Source organism: Aegilops tauschii, chromosome 1 (assembly GCF_002575655.3).
Source record: "Aegilops tauschii subsp. strangulata cultivar AL8/78 chromosome 1, Aet v6.0, whole genome shotgun sequence".
In the NCBI taxonomy this organism is placed as follows: domain Eukaryota; kingdom Viridiplantae; phylum Streptophyta; class Magnoliopsida; order Poales; family Poaceae; genus Aegilops; species Aegilops tauschii.
Window position 1 is genome coordinate 386,810,807 of NC_053035.3, and position 23,033 is coordinate 386,833,839.

Consider the following 23,033-nt stretch of genomic DNA (forward strand, 5'->3'; position numbering starts at 1 on the left):
ACTCGCTCAACCCCACCGCCTCCCTCTCTCCGGTGGGTTCTCTTAGGCTTCGATGGCGCAAGGTGGTGGCGCTGCCGCCACTGCGCACAGAGTTGCGGTCGAGGCCGCGAACACCGCGGCAGATGCCGTCCAAGAAGTGGCCGCCGTCGGCGGTGCGGGAGATGCTGCACCCGCAGTCGCTGGATCGGTCGCTGCGGCGGCGGATCTGGTGGAGCAGGGGGTGGTGGGCTCGGACTCCGTCGTGCCGGACCTGGTGGTGACGGCGTCTGGTGGCGCACTGGATGCAGGTGCGGAGGCGAGCGACAAGCAGGTGGTGGATGTGGTAATCCTTCTCGTTCCCCTCCTCTCTTAGTTGTAGTTGTTAAGCAGAAGATTTAGTAGATAGGGTTTTTTATTGTAGATTTGTGATTGAATGCGGCACCCCCTTCTGCTTGTTAAGTTTTTTTGATTGAATGGGAACCCCATTTGAGAGTTAGGGTTTTTTGTAGTTGATTCGTGGTTGAATGCTAGAGAGATCATAATGAGAGTTAGGTTTTTTATATTAGAATCTGGATTGCCTCATGTGCTCAGATTTTGTTCTATGTTGTATATGTTGTTAGATTTGTTTTGCATATTCCCTCAGTGGGCCACGGCAGGGGCTGAGCCGCCACCCAGTGTATCTATTAAAGTTGATATTGTACAAATGAGGTTAAAATCCTACTTTGTTCATTTGATGTCTATCAATTAATTGTTGAAATGAACACAGTACGTTTAACTAGTGCACAATTTCAAAATAGTTAGGAGCTTCACTTCATTATCCATAAACTAAAATTGTAGGTAGGTTTTATTTTTGATCTGTAGGATTGCTGTACTTATAAAGTAAACCATAAGTAGATTTGCTAGACATGCAACTATGCCAGATGACCAAGTCATATTAAATTTATGTTGCATAACTCCATGCATGAATGTCATATGAAATAGTTTCACACCTAGCACCAAAAATTGCACAAAGATTTCCTTTCCTGAAGCTCATGGCATTACAATATACTATCCAATATAAGGTTCAGATTATAGGGCAGCTGATGCACCACTATGTACATTACATGAGCCAGATGAAGTAAATGCAATTACTTGTTGTCAACCAATGTACTACCTCCATTAATTGGCAGACCTGAGCACTCACAAGATTATTGTTGGTGCCCAGTCTGGCATTATAGTTTGAAGGACCAAAGTCAGCATGATCTAAAATTTTAGTTTGACCAAGCTATCATTGTAGAATGCTTGACCTTTGGATAATTTTAGGTCAAAGTAACATTTTAGGTTATTAGAAGCACATTGCAGATTGCTTGACCTTTGCATACTATGTTATATGTAGTTAGTAGTATAATTGAACTAATTACTTATATTGCAGAATGAGGAAGCTGCTGGCAACAAGATGAAGCTGGACATCGCTGGGTTCGACGACCCGTCTGATTCTGACGACGACGAGGAGGTAACCCCAAGTTGTTTTTGGTCTGTTTATTAATCTGTGTGAGATGTTGTTTGTTGATGATGCCCTATATGAATGCCTCTAAATTGGAATGTTATATAGTTTATTCATTGATATCATAAAGTTGTGTTGTTTGGTCATTAATTAGCTCTAAATGGCATATTTGTGGTCTTTGATCATGAAACCATATCTGAATGCACATAAATGGAAATATTGTGTTGTTTGCCCATTGAATTATTCTAAAATGGAAAGTTTTGTTGTACTTTCAATTAATTCCTCTGAAAGTTGTGTTGTTTGTGCATTAATTAGCTGTAAATGGGATATGTGTGATGTTTTTTCATGAAACCATATATGAATGCATATAAATGGAACTATTCTGTTGTTTGTCCATTAAATTCTTCTAAATGGAACTATTATGTTGTTTGTGCATTAATTAGCTGTAAATGGGCTATTATTTTTGTTTGTTCATTAAATAAATTCCAGTAAATGGCAATTATCTGATGTTTGTTAATTACATTACTCTAAATGGGAAGTATGTATTTATGCAAATCATTTGTATGTGCAGTACAACTCTGGAGATGAGGTGGAAGAGTGGAACCACAAGTCCTTCAAGCATGAAGCCAACAAGATCAGGGAGAAGGGGAAGGCGGCATACTACAAGTGGGGCAAGTTCAGGTGCCCATACTGCACCACTAAGCCAATTCCCAAGGATGGGTTGTATGAGCACCTTGTGTCGCATGCACGCGCTTTAAAGACGAGTGGGAGAGACATGAAGATCAGGGCAGAGCATGCAGCCCTCCTGAAGGCTATGGATCCCATGTAGTCACCCTCTGTGAAGCTGGTAGTGGTACTAATCATCAGTATAGTTGATGATGTTTAACTTTTGCGCTAGTATGGTTGTGAACTGTGAATCTGGAAGGTGGAAGTGTTTGTGAACTGTTAAGTAGTATGGCAGATCTTAAGTATGGCAGAGACTTAATTAATCTAGTATGTCTCTGAAGTATATCAACTGTCTAGATGCAGGTCAGCTATCTTTGTTGCAGTGTTTATATTCTGATGCTGCAATGATCACAGTAGGTGCTTCAATGTTGCTTGACTGATGAGACATGCTGCATACAGTGGGCATGTGCTTGGTAATGGTGTGTGCAAAGAACAAGCCTTATCTACATAGGATAGATAGTAAAAAACATTGACTTGAGGTTTTCATAAGTTAGCATGATCGAATCTTCCATTACAAATATATTATTAAATTTAGTAAATGTTGAAAATCATTTTTTGTCAATGTTCTTAAGTTAGCATGATTGAATATTCCATTTCAAATATATTATAAAATTGGAAAATGTTGAAAATCCTTTTTTGTCAATGTTCATAAGTGAGCATGATTGAATATTCCATTTCAAATATATTTTTAAAATTAGAAAATGTTGAAAATCCTTTTTTGTCAATGTTCATAAGTGAGCATGATTGAATATTCCATATCAAATATGTTTTTAAAATTAGAAAATGTTGAAAATCTTTTTTGTCAATGTTCATAAGTTAGCGTGATTGAAACTTCCATTTGAAATATATTATAAGAATTAGAAAATTTTGAAAATCTTTTTTTGTCAATGTTCATAAGTTAGCAAGATTGAATCTTCCATTTCTAATATATTTTAAAAAGTGGAAATTTTGGAGGTGGTCGCTAAAATCACCGCCTTCTGGAGGGACCATTTGGTCAAACTTACATGGTGATTTTTTCCAGTCAGTCTATAGGGCAGTATAAATTCAAAAAAAAATTAAAACTAATATAACACCTTAGAAACCTAGCTTTGTTTGTGCAAGAGATTATGTGTGCCCAAATTGAGGTGATTTGGAGGTGGTCGAAAACATCACCGCATTCCGGAGGGGCCACTTAAGCCAGTTTTTTAGCATAGGTGATTTTTTCCAACACCTTCAAATCACTCAAATTTTCTTGTACTTGGTTACCCACATGTGCCAAACATGGCTATGAAATAAAATTTTGAAAAAAATATATTTTACAATGCCCCATTAAGGTATAGACTGATGTTTTGACCAGTCAGTCTAGAGGGCATTATAAAATTAAAAAAATTCAACAAAAATATAAAACCTTGGAAACCTAGCTTTGTTTGTGCAAGAGATCATATGTGCCCAAATTGAGGTGATTTGGAGGTGGTCGAAAAAATCACCTCATTCTGGAGGGGCCAATTTGTCTAACTTAAGCCAGTTTTTGAGCATAGGTGATTTTTCCCACCACCTCAAAATCACCCAAAATTTCTTTTACATGGTGACCCATATGTTCCAAACATGGCTAAGAAAGAAAATTTGAAAAAAGAATATTTTACAATGCTTCCCTGAGGTATAGACCGATGTTTTGACCAGTCAGTCTAGAGGGCATTATAAATTAATAAAAAAACTTCAAACAAAATATAAAACCCTGGAAACCTAGCTTTGTTTGTGCAAGAGATCATGTGTGCCCAAATTGAGGTGATTTGGAGGTGGTTGAAAAAATCACCGCATTCCGGAGGGCCATTTGGTCTAACTTAAGCCAGTTTTTGAGCATAGGTGATTTTTTCCACCACCTCCAAATGACTCAAATTTTCTTGTACTTGGTGACCCACATGTGCCAAACATGTCTATGAAAGAAAAATTTGAAAAAATATATTTTACAATGACCCCTTGAGGTATAGACCGATGTTTTGACCAGTCAGTCTAGAGGGCATTATAAAATTAAAAAAATTCAAAAAAAATAAAATCTTGGAAACCTAGCTTTGTTTGTGCAAGGGATCATGTGTGCCCAAATTGAGGTGATTTGGAGGTGGTCGAAAAAATCACCGCATTCCGGAGGGCCATTTGGTCTAACTTATGCCAGTTTTTGAGCATAGGTGATTTTTTCCGCCACCTCCAAATCACTCAAATTTTCTTGTACTTGGCGTCGCACATGTGCCAAACATGGCTATGAAAGAAATATTTGAAAAAATAAATTTTACAATGCCCCCTTAGGTATAGACCGATGTTTTGACCAGTCAGTCTAGAGGTCATTACAAATTGAAAAAAATTCAAAAAAATGTAAAACCTTGGAAACCTAGCTTTGTTTGTCCAAGAGATCATGGGTGCAAAAGTTCAGGTGATTTGTAGGTGGTCGAAAAAAACACTAGAACACTGCCCCGGCGTGACGCAACGTGTGTTTTGTGTCCTAATTCGTGTACACCTTGCCTGGGGGGCCACATTGGCCATGCCCACATGCTCCCAAAAGTTGGGGTCATCGCATGCATGCCCCCACATGCACCATGTACATGCCGGACCATTCGGGTCTGCCGGAGGGCAAGTCTGAAAGAGGTTTTCCTTGTCGGTCCCACCAAATGATCCCAAACTTTATGCACACCCTACCATGAGCAGGGCATGCATGTGGGAGGAGAATTCATACACCACGGCCTCATTTTGGTTGAAATCCCATTAATAGCCATGTGTATTACATGTAAGTGAGCATGTGTAAAATTTATTAGGTGATTTGAAGGTCAAAACATTAACTTGTCATATATGCAAAAAAATGTGTATTGAATGCAAGTGAGCATGTATATAATGTAGTGTGTGATTTGAAGATCAAAACACATGGCAATATGCCAAAAAAAGTGCCCACCTACCACAGCAGGAGAATTCATACACCACGGCCTGCATACGACTTGAAACCCAACCGTTCATGGGCCAGGATGCAGGCCCGTGGTGCAGAATATCTCTGCTGCTAGTAGGCCCCACGGGGCAGAGGGAGCGATAGTTAGGCAATGTACTGCCTGCATATGTTAGGAGCTTGTGAGGGGAGTCGCAGCCAGGTATATAAACCGGTGCGGCGCTCTCTCGCTTAGCGAGGTGGGACTAAACTCCCACCACCCCACAGCTGTGCGCTGCGTTGTGCCCTGCACGGCTCTGCCTTGGGCCCAATTCGGGCGGGCTGGCCCAGGGCAGCCTTACCCGCGCGCTGATCTATTTTATATGCCAAATTCTGTTCTCTTTTATTTCATTTGTTCGTTCTATTTTTTATATTGATTATATTTACGAAATATATACTAAAATGGTGTGTTTTATTTCAATTCTTCATTCTAATATTTCTTATCTTTATTATATTTGAAATATTTTTAGTTTGGAAGATAAAATGTTATGTTTTATTCCACTTCTTCATTCTAATCTTTGTTCTCTTCTTTATATTTGAAATATTTTCAAAATGTAAGATAATATGTTATCTTTTATTTCACTTCTTCATTCTAATAGATCTTATCTTTTTTATATTTGAATTATTTTTTAAATGTAAGATAATATGTTGTCTTTTATTGCACTTATTCATTCAAAATTTTCTTCTGTTTTCTATATTCTCCTCTTTTCTTTGCTCTGACAGTTATAAATTTAAATATTGTATGATATAATGTTGTCTTTTATTTCACTTTTCATGGTTGTCTTTCCTAATTATAAATTTTCTTTTCTATTTCATACTTGAAATATTATTAAATCAAATCTAGTTTGGACAATCGCATGTATGCCTCCAATTGCAGCATGTACTAGAAGCAGGTTTTTCTTCTCGGTCTCACCAATTGATACCAAACTTTATGCACACCCTACGATGAGCATAGCAAGCATGCATGGCAACTATCGTTCATTTCCGACACTCGATGCATTTTGTAGGCGTTTTGCAGCGATAAAACCCTAGAACAGTGCCCCGACATGACGCAACGTGTGTATTGTGTCCGAATTCGTGCACACCTTGCCTGGGGGAGCACATTGGCCATGCCCACATGCTCCGAAAAAGTTGGGGTCATCTCATGCATGCCTCCACATGAACCATGTACAAGCCGGACCATTCGGGTTTGCCGGAGGGCAAGTTTGAAAGAGGTTTTCCTTGCCGGTCCCACCAAATGATCCCAAACTTTATGCACACCCTACCATGACCATGGCATGCATGTGGGAGCAGAATTCATACACCACGGCCTCATGTTTGTTGAAATCCCATTAATAGCCATGTGTATTACATGTAAGTGAGCATGTGTAAAATTTATTAGGTGATTTGAAGGTCAAATCATTAACTTGTCATATATGCAAAAAAATGTGTATTGAATGCAAGTGAGCATGTGTATAATTTAGTGTGTGATTTGAAGATCAAAACACATGGCAATATGCCAAAAAAAGTGCCCACCTACCAGAGCAGGAGAATTCATACACCACGGCCTGCATACGACTAGGAACCCAGCCGTTCATGGGCCAGGATGCAGGCCCGTGGTGCAGAATATCTCTGCTGCTAGTAGGCCCCACGGGGCAGAGGGGACGAGAGTTAGGCAATGTACTGCCTGCATATGATAGGAGCTTGGGAGGGGAGTCGCAGCCGGGTATATAAACCGGTGCGGCGCTCTCTCGCTTGGCGAGGTGGGACCAAACTCCCACCACCCCACGGTTGTGCGCTGCGCTGTGCCTTGCGCGGCTCTGCCTTGGGCCCAATTCGGGCGGGCTGGCCCAGGGCAGCCTTACCCGCGCACTAATCTGTTTTATATTCTCTTTGTTTTTCACTTCTTAACTCCAAAATTTCTTTTCTTGTTTATATTTCTAATATTTAAAATCAAATCTCTTTTTTCTATATTATTTCTAACATTGTTTACTAAAATTAAAAAAATGGTGCAAACTTATTGCCAGTCTATCTTCCGGTCAACGGGCCGCACTTGCCGAAACACCACTCCATAGCATGCTTCAGATACCTTCGCTGAAGATGCGTACACTGTTGATCCGGTACATGTTGAGATTTTTGATCCTACCAAGGGCAGATTCATTGTACAAGACTTGGTTGGCGAAGAGTCTCTCGGTGCCGTGGATGTTGAGTGCATCTTGGCCTTGGAGAACCACGGACTGTCGGCAGAAGGTATTCTCGGTGAGGAAGGTGAGGATGTTAAAGATCGAGTGCCGCCTCAATTCCTGAGCAAGACCACAGGTAACATAGTCATCGATGATCTGATTGTGGACATCACAAAAAATAAATCCGCCGACAACGATTTCCTTCGGAGAGTTGTCCTCGTGTTGCTTGGAACAGTTCTTGCTCCCATGTCGAGCAAGACTATACCAAAGCAATATTACGCATTGGTGGACGATGTGAAGCGTATATCCAAGATTAATTGGAATGCATTCACCCTCCGGGTTCTGCTGGACTGCCTTCGCAACGTGAGGAAAGGCAAACACCTCCGCCAATGGCCGAGAGGGAACTTAGCTCTCCTGCAGGTACACCTTTCAGACTTGTACCATTGCAAAAAAAATATGATTGCTAATTTACCTGCTGTATAGTACTAATTGTAATTTTTCATATTCATGCAGTACCTGTACTGGGAGAAGGTTCAGCCTCTGGAAGGTGAATGCGCATTCAATCCTAGCTTGTCCATGGAACCTCTAATGAGGAATTGGACTGAAGCTGCAGCCTCAAGGAGAGACAAGTTTGATTATGACCACGGCCGTGGCCGTGGTAACATCAAGGTAATTCATTACGTTGGGTACTTCTCAAATCTTTTATATAACATAATTAGTTGTATTAATATTTTTATTCATCACATATATTTGTATTTCACATGCAGATTGAAGACAACATAACCAAGGAGTATAGGGCGCAGGAGCGCAAAGTACCCGAACCAGAAAAGCCAAAATGAAGCCCGCCGTTGGTGCGGCAAAGAAGTCCAAGTTAGCCTCAAACGCGGACGAGATGATGAACCTCATCATGAAGCGGTGTATGGATTACATACGCAGCCAAATGAAGGAAATACCGGAACAAGTAGCCGAGGTGATACACCCTTAATTCTATTTTTAAGACATTTTTGAAGTTGCAAAACCGTGCCGACATTAATTAATATTTTTTATGTAATGCAGAGATTGTTAGAGAAGTTGAACCAAAATGGTGTGATGTACAAGCCAGCGGCTGCTGCGGCTTCCGGCAACAACGATGCCGACCTAGAAGTGGATTCCTTTGAGAATGGTCCGCCAGAAAAAAAAAAGAATTCGTGTACAAGGATGACTCTGACGGTCTAGACCCGGTGATTGATTTGACACAGCCTGACAAGCCTGTTGTAAACCAGAACAACGATGATGAGGAAGTATGTTTTCATTTATTTTTCTTCATTTATCTCAATTATGCATCTTCATTTCCGTTAACTGAACCTATCACATTATTTCTTTGTTAACTAGAAAACACCTGCCAAGTTAAATGTTGACAAGACAACGAAGCCTACTGATGAGTGCGGCGCAACACCGGAGAACCCTTGGATTGTAGGTAATTCTCCTCGAGCAGAATCGTCCGACATTGACATTTCTGCAGGTTCTATCGACGGGATGGTGGGTAAGAGCAAGGGGGAAAAGTCTGCAGCAACCGCAAAAGAAGACGATGTTATATCCGGGAAGCGCCGACGGACTGTTCCCAAGAAATTTGAATCCCCCTTTAAACTTGACAAGCCCGGCAAGCGAAGCGCTCGCGGTACTAAGCCATCCGGCAACACTACCGCAACTAGAGGTACCGTTAGTAGCTATCTTAGTGCTTAATTTACTACCATTTCATGTACTCACCGTTCATGACGTTCGTAATTTATCATGCAGCTCTGTTTAGTGACAATGACATGGAAGGCTCTGTTAAGGACGATTTGACACCGGAACTCATCGATGCTTCTGTTGTGTTTGTGGAGGCTGCTGCTCGGTCTGAGAAGAATATGACAAAAAGAGTTTACTACAATGAACGTGGCACCTCTGTGACTGTGGAGAGTATACGACCGGTACTTGAGCATACATGGCTGGCGGATGACGTAAGATCTATTACCATGTCCTGCTATTTAAGTGCATAATCTAGGTGTCACCTATGAAAATAAAATGTTCTATTATTTTACGCAGATTATCAATGCTTATCAGACACATTTGGCTCTGCGCGTTGGTCATGATCGGCACCTCTGTCCAGCCTGGAGGTCCAAATACCTTGTTGATCGTGCTAAGGCACGAGACAACCCTAAACCGTCGAAATACAACATGGATAGTGCGCTGAGCAGAGCTGGAGCAGTACGTAGGGTTCTGGACGAGTATACCGTCCGTGATAAGGTACGATATGTTCTTACTAGTTCATTAACACTCATTTCAACAAGCATAATTGCATCTGATTACAAATGTGTTCCACATTTTAGTCGTTTATCCCGTTGAACGTCGGCAATACACACTGGATCACCGTGGTGATGCACAACCTCAAGAAAGAATTCCGAGTTTTTGATTCGCTCTATCCTCTCGAGTTCTCTCTCGACACTGTGAAAGCACTGGTACTCTCCCCAACATTGAGCATTCTTCATATGAAATGCCATATGGTTTCTCACTACCACTTTCTTTCAAATAGCGACTAGCAATAGCAATTGATATGGAAGAGGCAAACCATATTACACCTGGCAAATATCCAGACGTCACTAAGTGGCCTATCATACCTCAGATCGACATGCCACTACAAGAGGACGGGTGAGTTATGGTTCATCATTTTCTACTTACGAAAGACATGTTCGTGTGCACGGTGACTAATGTTTGCATATATATTAGGAACTCTTGTGGCCTTTTTGTGATTGAAGTTATGGAGCGTTGGGACGGGGATCGATGGACCGCCGATTTTACCCAGGTACTTTGTCCTCTCTGTTCGTACACTTGTACAATTGTCGTATAATACCAACTTCTATTCATTAAACCTTGTTCTAAAAATTGCAGGGCACGGTTAATGCAAGGAGAAGGCGTCTCGTCGCCGAGTTGGTTCTCTCACCTACCAACACGCTAGAATGTGTGAAGAACAAAATCCGCGACATCGCAAAGAAAAGCAAGGCGTGAAGACATCATACATGATTCAAGATTCTAGTTTTAGTCGTTTGTTTTAAGTCCGGAAGCATGTTTCCCGGCATGGACAACTTTGATTTTCTATCATTCATGTAATAAGCACGATACCATGGATTTTGTGTGGATTTTTGGTCGCTCACACATACTTGTGTATGTGTAATGCAGTCAGACTATACGTTTCGTACCAATAAATTTTTGCTTCCCTTCATTTGTTCTACCTTAATGTTTTTTGCAGCTGTGTTCATTCTTTTCTGTCATGGAAGAGTAATTCATTTCTTTTTTACTTTTGCATATTTTTTTGATTTGATTTGGCATTATTCAACAATAAGAAAAAAAAATTGATAAATTCCTTTTTGTTTGCTTGAGAATCAACCTCGGTTGTCGTGCCATCCGGTGTGGGATCGCGCGCCCGAGACAACGACAGATCCGGTCCCAGCGCGGGCGACCTAGTCGACGAGCGCCAGTTCGCGCGGGGGGGACGCGCCAGGTCCGGTCTCACCCGACCGCTCGGTGGAGACAGCCCGTGTGTCGGACGCAGACGGGCCACCCGTGGATCCTGCGATTGGTGGAGTAGGCAGATCCGCCTGGGATCCCGTGCGCATGATTGCCGCTGGATCTCTCGGGATCGGCGTCCGCAGGTGGATCTTCCTCGTGTCTTGTGCCAGACTCCCTTGGCATTATGTGTTGCTTGAAATCACGTTGCACAGTTTTTTTGCTGCATTTTTGTTAGCCTTTTCCTTTTCTGCATCATGAAGATCAGGATCAGTAGCACCATCAATCACATGATCAACTACTGTTTCGCCCCCTTGATCAGTACGATTTAGAGCTCCGGTGGAAGCAAAAGAATTTCAGTGCTTAGCCGAGAACCCGCATTAGGATGCAGGTCAAACAAGGGCAAACTATTTTGAAAGTGATATAATTTATTGGTTAATATAATATACTTAGACCTTACACAAATGAACTGGCCACAATGCAGATAGGACTTGATCATTCTGTTCAACAATAAACCACAAAACATACTTAAAATTCATCACAAATCTCCGTCAGCTTCTTGATCTTATCAACGTACCCATGTTTCTGTTTGAGAAAATCTGCAATAATATACTCAAGTTTTTTCTTCTCTTGCTTCAGCTGGTCCCTCTCTCTCATCACTTGGTCTCTCTCTAGCACCACCCGGTCCTGGTCTTTCTCAGCCTTTACCCTCAGGACCTCATGTAGATTGGCACAACCATGGTCTGCCATCTTATTCTTCTCCAGCTCCTCTTTGAGATCGCTAAGTGACAATCTTGCATTGCCCAACTGCGTGAGAGCATCCTCCTTATTAGCCACCAGTTTAGCAAAGTCCATTTTGAAAAATCTCAGCTCTTCCTCCGTCCTCCTCTTTTCTCTAATTAACATGCATTTTTCTTCAGCATTCTTAATATTCTGTCTCAGCTTCTCGTCATACATGCTCCACAGTTCTCTCAGGCAGAACTTCGTAGCCACTGACCACTCCGGGTCTACCCATTCCACATAGTTACATTTCACTTCTTCCTACAGTATGAAAAAATATGGTCTCAATCATATATGCACAAATGCAATACAATTACATGCAATGCACTAAAAATATGGTCTCAATCATATAAACACAAAATGTAGCATGCAATGATATACATATATATATATGGATCAATTAACTACAAGTATATGCTATTATGTGCTAAAACAAATATTAGACCGTAAAAACAACAACATAAATACGGACTTTGTAAATGCACAAATTAATTGAAATTGTATGCAATTTTGGGCAGAACAATGGATTACCGCGAAGTAAATCGAGCACGAGGTAATTTAAACATATATTTACAGTACGGAACAACATACCTTCTTACCACAGGCAAGAAAACGTCTGCCAGTGTCCAAGGAATCAAAAGCAACTAGCCTGACGCAAGGTTCTCGATGTAGAGAACGAGAAGACAGATCGTGAGCAATGCCACTCCATTCATAGCAAGGGATAGTCGTAGGAAGCTAAACAAAACGACAGAGATAATGCACAAATCAACGCCCTGCGTTAAATACCGGAAATGAAGAACCCTAACCCTAAGCCTAGCACTTTTGGAGATTATATAGTAGGAGCGTACCTGCAGGCTAGTCACGGATTCGCCATCCGAAGAAGAGCTCGACTCGTCGCTCCACGAAACCATGGCGTAACGTGACCGGCGGCAAGACGTGGATCGGTGGCGGCGGCGGCGGTCGCAGTGGATAGATAGAACGCGCGTGGAGATCGCGAGGGAAGAATCGCCCCGACCAGGTGGCCAGCGCGGCCCATTTAAACGGGTTGTAATCAAAATAAAAATTGTTAAATGGGCTCGGCAACGGGAGTGGCCGTGTGTTGCGCCGTCTAACGGCATCCGTCACCCCCCTCCACGTCATCGGGACAAGCGGCCCGAGTTACACTACAAGCCATAAAATGGTGGGTTTTTCTTTTCTTTATGAGGGGAAAATGGTGGGTTTTTGGTACGAAGTCTATACTATAGACCAAAGTGAGCTGGTATCTTCTATATCTAAATGGTGGTGAACCAAAGGAGTGAAAAAAATTTAATTATTACCACACATAATTACATCTTCTATATCTAAACAACTAGCCACCACTAACCTATTTCTCTTAACATGCAAGTTTGCCACCTCGTCATTCAACATGTATGGAGAAAGGTCCACCACAACATGCAAACAAAATATTCCCGCAACAACATATACATGTTGCACGTAACCATTTCTCTATGAATATATTGCAAAACATTCCCGCAACAACATGCCGGGTATCGTCTAGTTTTCTAATATAATATAACTACAGTGGAAAACACAAAAGATGCCATCATTACAATGCCTAAAATGCTATCCATTTTCCATGATTAAAGTCCCTAGTGACCACCTCCTGTTTAGTCCATATATGCTACAAGCACTATCTCAAGGTACTGGCCTCTTGCAATAGTATATATCATGTATCATGTATGCAGTAACACATTGTAAACACCTCACTATTAGATCACTGGATTCATCCTAACATAACTTTAGCAACTGTTCTACTCTTCTTCGCCCACCACGCTTCTGCACACGATAACAGGAAAAGTTAATGAATGACAAGTTAAAAACAATTATAACCTACAATGCATACAAAAACTTACTTCTTATTTAGTTTGCATTTCTTGCTGCATTTAGTGTGCAATAGCAATTTGCATGCGCCGCACCTGATTCTGATCTCATCGTACGAAAGTGGCCTACGATTTTTCGACATAGGGCGGTTCTCATCTACCTTAGTTGCACCTTTCGTTGATACTTTAATAGGATCATGAACTTCAACTATGTTGCCTTCACCATCGTCTACATATTCAATTGCACAAGTATTAAGATCAGCCGTTTTCTTACTCAAATTTTCCTTTAGCTGATCATACGCATGGCTCTTAGCTATCACGGTCTTCAAACTCTCCTGTAACTGATCCCACAAAGTTGGGTGTTTGCATGCTGCATGCATAGCTTCTGAAGCCGACACACTGACCTGGTTATATTTCATTCTTTCAGCTGCTCCAGTCCATCCAAATCCCAACAGATCGCTTGTGCGCCTGGCGGGCAGTCCCAACCTTGCGTCTTTCGCGAACCGCACAAGAACTAAACACTTTGGTATTTCAGATATATTCAAGTACTTCAGTACATGGAATATGTGCTTGCAAGGTAGACCCTTTCGAATCATTCTTCTGCAGCTGCACCTTATAGTTTCTGCGGAATTTACTGGAGTGTACTCCACCCAAAAACGGCTCTTCCGGTTATTCTTCCAGGCCACGATGTACTGTTGTGATCCGTCTCCGAGCTTTATTTCTACAATCTCCATGCCACCAATTTTCCTAAGATCAGCTTGCAACATATAGAAGTTTGCTGGAGTGAAGACGTGAGAAGCAGCTATCTCAAGTTCCCTCGAGCTAGTAACTGGCATCGGTAAACTCTGTGAGGCCGTGCAATCATCTCGTGCCTCATTCTCACGGATACGTACAACGGCGTTCTCATAGTGCAAAATCATATCCACCAAGGTCATTTCACCGTCTAGGTGGAGGTGAAGGCATGAGTTTAGACTTTCACTCCTCTGGTTGCTTTTCATGCCAAGCCAAAAACCCTCTGTCAGATAAGCCGCGGCCCACAGTCTCCTCTTCTTATACATCCATCTCAACCATGTTATTGTTTTTTCTGACTGCCATCTTTTGGAAAACGCGTGCCATCTCTCCTCAAACGTGGTCGTGGACGTGCTGTAGTACAGAAGAGTTCGGAACTCCTTCAAGGACTTGTGACTGAGGTGAATCTTCATATTTTTTCTATATGCCATGTACATATACGGTGCCACACGTCTGGCAAGACTTGGCGAATTGCCTTGATCATCGCAGCGTCGACGTCCGTGATAACACTCTTCGGCATCTTTTGACACATGGACCTCAAAAAAGTCTCCAACAGCCACACATATGTCTCTTCGATCTCGTCCGAAACTATGGCACAAGCAAAAACAGTGGTTTTTCAGTGATTGTTAAGACCAACAAAGGCTATGAATGGCATACCATACCGGTTCATCTTGTACGTGCTGTCAAATACAAGCACGTCGCCGAAGTCCTCATAGTCATGACGAGACTGGGAGTCACACTAGAACATCCTATTCATATGTCCTTCCTTGTCTAGCTTGTACTCGAAAAAGAAGCTAGGATCCCTCTGTTTCCTACTGACCATGATGCCTATGACTGTGGCAGCATCACCTTTTGAAAGCAGCTTCCTCTTCTCCCTGGCGCAAAGGTTGTATATTTCACGCCTGGTAAAACCAACACCGCCATACCACACATGTTTGCTGATGAAGGAATCCATCATGTCGTGAATTCTAATCCCTGCAGCTCCCATGGACAGTATCTCAGCTCTCTGGTACTCTTTGATTTTTCTGTGAGACCAAAGAAAAGGTACCTCGTCCGGTCCTGCCAAATGGCTATGCTTGTCCTCAAAACTATCAACATACCAAACCCCACGCTTTTGGTCAAGCTTTACGGTCAGGTGCGCTTCGCAGTGGCAGCGTGTCTCGGGTCTGAGCCTATGGCTGTGTCCTTCCTCGGTTAGCAACCTGTCGTCACGTTTTCCTTGTCTGGAACAAACAAACCGCCTATAACGCATATGACGTGACTCGGTTTTGCTATACCTGACCCTATTCTTTCTAATGCTGAAACCATTATCTCTAGCATAGCTGTTGTAGAAATCATACGCAGCCTCGTGAGACGTAAAAGTCATTTGTATTATCTGCATGAACATATCCCTCTTATCATCTGCACTAGCAGTATCTTGGACATTCTTTTTCCCCTCAACTTCTGTCACCTACACAATCATAACATAGCCATGAAAACTGTTTTCTACGGTATAACATTACTTCCATACAACATTGATTACATACATACCTCAGTCATGATGACCGACGATTGCGACTCCCCAGAATCAGGTGCAGCTAATGAGTCGACATCAAGGCCTGTCTCCGCGTCGGATTCACCGTAATAGTCATACGCATTATGACATTCGGAAATGAGCTAAAAAATATAACACAAATACATAAGTACTTATCATATAATATTCCAGGATTAATTCAATTTGCATGCATGCCAACAAAAAATTCCACTTCCATACCTGACTAATGTAATCTTCATTCGAGATCTCCGAGTTGTTTTCCTCACCATCATCATGCTCATTGTTTTCCTGACCATCATCATGTTCATCCATCTATAAATTTTCAAAATATAATATTGTCGGATGCCACCAAAAAATTACAACATGATAATGCCACTCACATTAAGATCTTCCAATACGTTCCCATTCTCTGACCTATCTCCACGATCTGAATTTTCATCATCTGACCAATCTTCTATCCAGTCTTTCATCAGTTCTCCAAACTCCATGTCAGACATCATATCAGTTAACTCATCGTCCGCCATTTCCTACAACAATTAATATGTATCATCACATTTGCAAACATTATCAATGCTGACATATACAACACCTAGCGCACGATCACGGATGTTAAATAAACTACACCAACCGGAGAGCGCCCCAACCGAGGGCGTTCAGATCGTGCACACAACCGACGCCAACGACCTCTGATCGCCCATGGATCCTCCCCCCTCTCCACACCGAGCGGCGTTAAGGTACATCCCACGAATCCAGTACGTGATCACTTTGGATCGCGAGAAGCAGCGCTACCCGTGATAACATGCGCCGTCGGATTCCTAGCCCACGGCACCAGTCGTGATTACTTTGGATCGCCGGATACCTAGGTAAGCCTCCGCATCAAATAACGGAGCCGTCGTGCACACAACCGACGGCAACCGACGCTAGGTTAACCCTAGAAAGAAGAAACCCACTTTAGCCCGCGTGATCACTGTGTATATCACGACGAGCAGCACTACCAGAACAAGATCTGCGATGGCCTGGACCGCCAGAAAGCTAGGTTGCCCGCCCCGCTAGGTTAACCACTACGACGAAAACAGCGGCAGTTCGTTTGATGCTGCCGCGAGCGAGACAAACGTGGGGAAACGGGATGCGGTACCTGCGAGCGCTGGAGGTTGACGACGGTGTCGCGCGCGCTCTCGGACGAGATCGCCAGCGATAAGATCGCCGCCGCCGATATTCCTACAGAACCTCACCAGAATGATGGAGGATCTGCGTGAATGATGGAGCTGCGTGATTGATGGATCGGCCGTCGGCAGGTCCTACCTGGTCGTGGGGTCGTGTCATCCTTTTTTCAGGATGTCACCGTATACATACGTATGGGTCATACGGGTTATACGGGGCTTGGATATGGGCTACAGGGCTTGGATATGGGCAGCGGCGGGCCGGAGAAAAAATAGATGGCGGGGGTCAAGAATACCCCTAGGAAATTGAGTTAGGGGGGTGCAACGGAGCAAGCCTCCGTTAGATGATTTCTACTTGGAAACCAGTGAAGGAAAATGCTTCAACACTTTATATATTGGAAAACTTTGTTTTTGCCATTATAGATTTTGTCTACTTTGCTTATGCCACTCTAGAATTTGTGCCATTCTTAGTTTTTGACAATACATCACAAATGCCATTCTGTGGCAACAGCAATAACTTTTAATTTCACTTTTGCCTACATTTTCACAATGTATCACAATTGCCATTCATTGTGATGTATTGTCAAAAACTAAGAGTGGTAAAAGTGAAATGTCAAATTCTAGAGTGGCATAAGCAAAGTGGTTAAAAGGTAGAGTGGCAAAAACAAAGTTTTCACTTATATATTTCACTCACTTTCGGGAGTAAAATCACGTTTAGCCGAAATCTTATCCGGCTTATCTTCTTATAACTTTTATAAGCGTCGGCTCTTCCGACCCTCCAATATACTCGACCAACGCCACTTCTCAGGATTCGACCCTCCCTCGCGCCGGCTCTCCTCCATGCCCCTGGTGCATCATGTGGACGCTGTTGTTGTCTTTACGTCCACTCGCGGCCTCCGTCGTCGGCCCGACGACACCTCACAGCATTTGCCCTCTCCTGGTCCACTTCGACTCCTCCACCGATCTCCGTCTTCGCCTGAATCGACACATATATTTGCCGCACCGGTTCGATCCGGTGGGCAAAAAAACCATCGGAGGTGCTTCGTTTGGTCCCAAACGAAGTCGGTGGACGATGGAGATGACGCAAAGCACCTACCAAGGAGCTTTGTGGTGGCATTATCACGGCGAGACCGACGGTCTTTGTAGGTGACCAGCAAGCTTTGTCGTCCTCCAGGAGTTCGATTTGAGGCCCGTCGTCTACTGTCGACTGTGTATTGCCCACTCGTCGACTGCCCGCCATCCACCTCTAGCCACGGATTCGGCTCAATGCCGCATGTTGAGGCTCTCACCTTCTCCGCCCGCAAGGTGTTCGATGAAATGCTTAGATGCGTTTTTAGCTATTTTCCTTACATTTTGCTATTTTTGCAATCAAAATCAACCTAGAATATTGCATAGTGTAGATGAAGAGGTTGACGGAGATGATCGTCAACGACTATTCGTCTGACGAGGAGGAAGAAGAAGATGATAATTTGAGATGACCATTTTGTGATCGTTAACGAGGACTTTCAGAGATCGGGACTAGGATCACAGTTCAGCCGCTTATACATCAATCGAGATAGAACAAGGGGCTATGAGAAGCTTATGAAGGATTGTTCCAACACCAATACATCCTATCCAGAGAAGTATTTTCGTCGGCATTCGGATGCACTGAAGTCTCTTCCTCGCCATTGCAAGAGTTTTGGAGAAGCATGATGAATGGTTTAAGCTGAGGAGTACAATTGGGGGGGGGGGGACTGCGAACCCATTGAGGGGAACGCGAGACCCTACTTTGCAGTGCGTCAAGAATCGTCATGTAAGGATGTTGAGAGAGGTTTCGGTGTGCTTCGAAAGCGCTTTGTCATTGTTCGTGGCTCTTTCGAGTATTGCAACCCACATGTTCTATTACATATAATGATATGCTGCATATTGCACAGGATGATCACTAAAGATGAGAGAGGCATTGCACAGAAATTTTTGTACATCACCAATGATGATACCATTGAGCTGGAACACGATGCAAATAAATATAGAGATTCCTCGCAACGCTTCGAAGCATCGAGAACCGAGAAATTCATACCCAGCTCTAAGAGGATATTTTTTTCTCGAATACGCACAAGCATGTGTATCATTCATTAGAGAAGGAGGGGCTCTGAGAGGATCTTGTTCAGCATCAGTTGCTACTTCATTGCACTAGTTGATTGTTGTGCTACTTCATTTGGACCCTTTTGTGTGTTTGAATTCGAATAATTTGATTTGTGAACTTTAAAATTGTAATATTCATGAATTGTATGAACTTTTATTATTAAGTTTGGTTTTATTATGTGTCCAAATATGTTATTGGAATGTAGTAGGTACTCAAAAACTTAGAAGAATTGACAGTGTTCTGTTTTATGGAGCTAAGCTGTAAGGGTACAGCTAGGAGCTTTAGCGTATCAAATATAAGGAGTTAGGACATATCTAGTCGATCCCTTATAATTTAGCTCCTCAAATGAACCCTTAACCTTGACTCCTTATATTCGAGGAGTCACATAAACTGGTTCCTAGCCGAACTTCTAAATTTAACTCCCTAAAAAATTCACACTAATTGAAACTATTCGATTCAAACACAAATCTAAAAAAAAACACAATTTGATACATTGCATAATATGAATTTAAACTACGGAACTGAAACTACTTGATTCGAACAAAATAAAATGAATATTAGCATCCTAAAACCAAAATAATTTAATCTTCTTCGGTCAGGAGGTTCTCCATACCCAGGCCGTTGGAGTCGGAGTCGCTAGACGAAAGACCCTTCGCTTTCGGTCTGGCCTCTATCCGACGTAGTGTTGACCCGATGGTGGCCCATCGGGTTGATTTAGCGGCGGCGACCCCCGACGGCTGGATCCGACCATTCAGGGTGACCGGGCGCGACAACGGTCTATTCAAAGAGGGCTAGGGGAGTCAGCGTCTGCAGTGTAGGCGGAGGTGCGGGCAGGGGCTGCGAGGTGGCTTGGGGCGGCACCGATGTGGCTGCGGTGCGAGCGAGTGGAGGAAGGAGGATGGCCGATGCGGGGAAGGGGCTTGCGGCTGCTCAAATATAAGCATCAGCCGACACGCTGCTTAGAATTTTCCTTCAACCGAATAAGGGTATCGCTTGATCCGGTTGACGAGGATTAAATCTCATATAAGTCAAAATTCCTTAAAGTCAATACGAAAAACTTAAGGTCGGCTTGAGATGCTCTAAACATCGGCGATAATCAGTAACCATATACTGCTAGCAACACTAATCGATCAGCGGGGAACGTGCAACTAGCTACAAATCGAATTTTGTGCCCACAAAACGTTCTCACTTGCACCTTGGGCACTCCAAATCCCTAGAGGCTAGAGTACAAATAGGAAAGATCCGAGAAAGATTGCACCGAGATCACCATCACCTTCTTATTATTCACTTGTTCTTTTGCTCATATACTACACACCGTAATTACCGGACGCAAGTTGCTACACACAACATATTCAAACGTCCATGCCACCACTCGCCTTTCTTCCTCCCCGCTGTGGCACCACCAGCCTACAGCCACCCACTGCATGCCAGGGAGATGACCGACAAGCTCATCGGGACTTTCGCCCTCGCATCTGCCCGGCCAAAAGCTCCGGTCGCCGTATTCCTGGGGCGGGAAACACGGCACCACGGACTCCCGGAGCACCACCCCACCGCCCCCTGAACGCTCCTACTCAATCTACTAAGTAAACGGATCATGATGTGTTAGCCCAGCTCCAATCCACCGCCCACTAGCCTGGCCATGGTGCCGTGCTCTCGGCGTCTCGCCTCGTGCCGGCATCCACCGCGGCCGGCGCAAGAACACGCGCGTCAGTCGAGGGGGAAGCACGTGTCCTCGCCGCCGGTGTTCCAGAGGAAATGCGCGTACGCGGCGGCGTAGTGCGCGTTGCCGGGGTCGGCCGCGATGGCCTGCTGGTACGTCTCCTCCGCCGCCTCGACGTCGTCCCGCGCCCTCCACAGGAACGTCGCGTACCGGCTCAGCGCCTCCGCGTCCGCCGGCTCCGCCCGCACCGCCCGCTCGAAGTAGTGCTCCGCCCTGCGATTAACAGACACGTTGACAAATCAATACCACGGTAAAAAAAATTGAACCCGCAATTCGTCGAACAGTTGAGGGGCGTGGCCGGGGACCTACCGCTTGTGGTCCTTCCGCGTGATGTAGAGGAATTGGGCGAAGTTGGCGAGGATGAGCGAGTTGTTGGGCTCCTCGGACACGGCCAGCTCGTACCTCTGCTCCGTCCGCGCGTACTCGCCGGCGTCCTCCGTCTCGATCTCCGCCTCCACCGGCGCGACCAGGTTCCCCAGCACGTCCGGGTCCGTCAACTCGTCGGCGCGCGCATTGGCCTGCATGCTCGAGGCCTCCGCGACCATCCTTTCCCAGATGGCCTGTTCGTCCACGGCTGCGGCGTCGGGCACGATATTCTCCGCGCCCGTTCCCGCCAGCGGCGTTAGTTGCTGTGGCGCGACGCGGCTCAGACTGTAGCGGGATTCGTCCCGCCGGTCATCGCCGGAAGCGCCGGCGACGGGCCGGACATCGCCGCCACCCCCGCTGCCCCCACCGACCGAGGCAGTGCGACCAGAAGAGAACGTCTTGACGGAAGCCGCGTCGAACCGCGGGTTCGATGGCTCGGTGTGCTGGGTGTCGACCACCGTAGCAGCGGGCGGCGTCGGCGCGACGGCGGCAGCGGCGACGCTGTTGCTCATCGAATGGACGGTGAAGTTGGCGAGGAGGAGCATGAGGGAGAGCATGAGCGCCGGGGTGCCGGCGAAGATGTGCTGGAAGAGCCAGACGAACGAGTCCTGCATCTCGCCGTGGGCGCGCGCCAGGACGGTCTGCAGGTCGTCGCAGAGCATCTGCTGCAGCGCGAAGCTCTGCAGCTCCCGCACGATGAGCACCATGGAGGAGAAGGCGCGGCCCACCGACTCGCCGGCGGAGCCCAGGCGGAAGCGCTCGTCCCACCGCGACGGCTGCGGTACCTGCTGCCGCCGCTGCTGCTTCTTCCGCTTCAGCATCCGAAGAGACAGGGGCAGCCCGACGCCGCTCGCGCTCCGCTCCAGGCTCGGCGGCCACCCGCACCCCGCCGTCCGCACCCCCGCCGACGCCGCCAGCTCCTCGATCCGCCTCAAGAACTCCATGTCCCCGCCGCCCACGCCATCTATGCTAGCACTCAGCGCGCACCTCGCGGGCCGCCCCTCGCCACGCCGGCGGGCCGCAAGGCCGCCGGGCGCGCAGGATCTCGCGAGCACGCCGCAGCCGCCGCCGAGGAACGGGGACCGCGAGGAGGTCGAGGGCGCGCACGGGGATGGCACGACGGCGGCGACCTGGAAGCCCATGGCAAGCTTGTCTGGTCCCCTTCCCTGCGCGCGGCGAGAGCCCTCGGCCTCTGGTTGGGCCTCGAGATCAGCACCGCGAGCGCGAGGGAGGTGTGAAAACCGCGCACGGCCGTCGAAGGAGGCGGCTCGCTGGATGCGAGCAGACGAGGGAACGCGTCGGGGGCTTTTAACCAAGGGGATCCGGAGCCCGGAGGGGCGTGCGCGTCTTGCCGTCTTGACCGGCCTCCCGTGAACGTGAAGCGGCCTGGTTGTAGTGCCACTGTTTGTGCGTTGGAGTGTAGTGTGATCAGGATGAAAAAACTTCTGACCGTATGTTGGTGACAGCAAAAAAATCTTGGAACTTTTTGGTGGAAAATTCACTTCTTACTATTTTTGTGATTTTGTAGGAACATCTCTCGGCGGAAATTCAATTGGGCTCCCGGGAGCATGTGCTCCTGCGAGGAAAAATAATTTTTGAAATGTCAAAAAAGTTTCAACAATTTTCTTCTTGTATTTATAAGTTACGTTCAAATGTTGTCTGCAAAGTTTTAGAGAAAAGGGTTAAACATTTTGGCGTGTGAAAAAAAAAGAACACCAAATATTACCCTAAAATGTCACCCAATTTTTTTTCACGACGAAACACCACTACTCCGTTTCTCTTGCGACACTAACAAGAACATCCACAAAAAAGTTCATAGTTTTTTTTGAAAACATTTTACCATTTTTTTTTTGCAGTATTGTTCATTCGGGAGCAAATGCTCTCGGG

General features: G+C 45.0%; 3 protein-coding genes across 3 annotated transcripts; 1 reads left to right on the forward strand and 2 right to left on the reverse strand.

Moving 5' to 3' along the window:
* Nucleotides 1-7,540: 7,540 nt before the first annotated feature.
* On the forward strand, nt 7,541-10,318 carry LOC109740311 (uncharacterized). The gene is made up of 12 exons (XM_040398216.2): nt 7,541-7,714; nt 7,808-7,963; nt 8,062-8,106; nt 8,351-8,456; nt 8,510-8,574; nt 8,666-8,951; nt 9,071-9,243; nt 9,359-9,559; nt 9,643-9,771; nt 9,846-9,961; nt 10,040-10,115; nt 10,202-10,318. Exons 1-12 carry the CDS (start codon nt 7,541-7,543, stop codon nt 10,316-10,318), a joined length of 1,644 nt encoding a protein of 547 aa, XP_040254150.2.
* Nucleotides 10,319-14,983: 4,665 nt separating this feature from the next.
* On the reverse strand, nt 14,984-15,783 carry LOC123496864 (protein FAR1-RELATED SEQUENCE 11-like). Its single transcript, XM_073506290.1, has 3 exons — nt 15,775-15,783; nt 15,522-15,694; nt 14,984-15,467 (listed from the first exon to the last, which is right to left on the reverse strand). The coding sequence occupies exons 1-3, from the start codon at nt 15,781-15,783 to the stop codon at nt 14,984-14,986; spliced, it is 666 nt and encodes a 221-aa protein (XP_073362391.1).
* A 4,529-nt stretch (nt 15,784-20,312) lies between these two features.
* On the reverse strand, nt 20,313-22,544 carry LOC109740307 (uncharacterized). Its single transcript, XM_020299348.4, has 2 exons — nt 21,090-22,544; nt 20,313-20,993 (listed from the first exon to the last, which is right to left on the reverse strand). Exons 1-2 carry the CDS (start codon nt 22,286-22,288, stop codon nt 20,768-20,770), a joined length of 1,425 nt encoding a protein of 474 aa, XP_020154937.1. The 5' UTR covers nt 22,289-22,544; the 3' UTR covers nt 20,313-20,767.
* Nucleotides 22,545-23,033: the final 489 nt, after the last annotated feature.

Bases quoted from the DNA above. Each gene is read 5' to 3' on its own strand.
- LOC123496864 (XM_073506290.1), bottom strand. The intron at 15,468-15,521 runs GTATAGCAAAAC...TGTTTGTTCCAG, and splicing joins ATTAGAAAGAATAGGGTCAG to ACAAGGAAAACGTGACGACA.
- LOC109740307 (XM_020299348.4), bottom strand. From the start codon at position 22,288: ATGGGCTTCCAGGTCGCCGCCGTCGTGCCATCCCCGTGCGCGCCCTCG. The intron at 20,994-21,089 runs GTAGGTCCCCGG...TGTTAATCGCAG, and splicing joins ACGCGGAAGGACCACAAGCG to GGCGGAGCACTACTTCGAGC.
- LOC109740311 (XM_040398216.2), top strand. From the start codon at position 7,541: ATGTCGAGCAAGACTATACCAAAGCAATATTACGCATTGGTGGACGAT. The intron at 7,964-8,061 runs GTAATTCATTAC...TTTCACATGCAG, and splicing joins GTGGCCGTGGTAACATCAAG to ATTGAAGACAACATAACCAA. The intron at 8,575-8,665 runs GTATGTTTTCAT...TTTGTTAACTAG, and splicing joins AGAACAACGATGATGAGGAA to AAAACACCTGCCAAGTTAAA.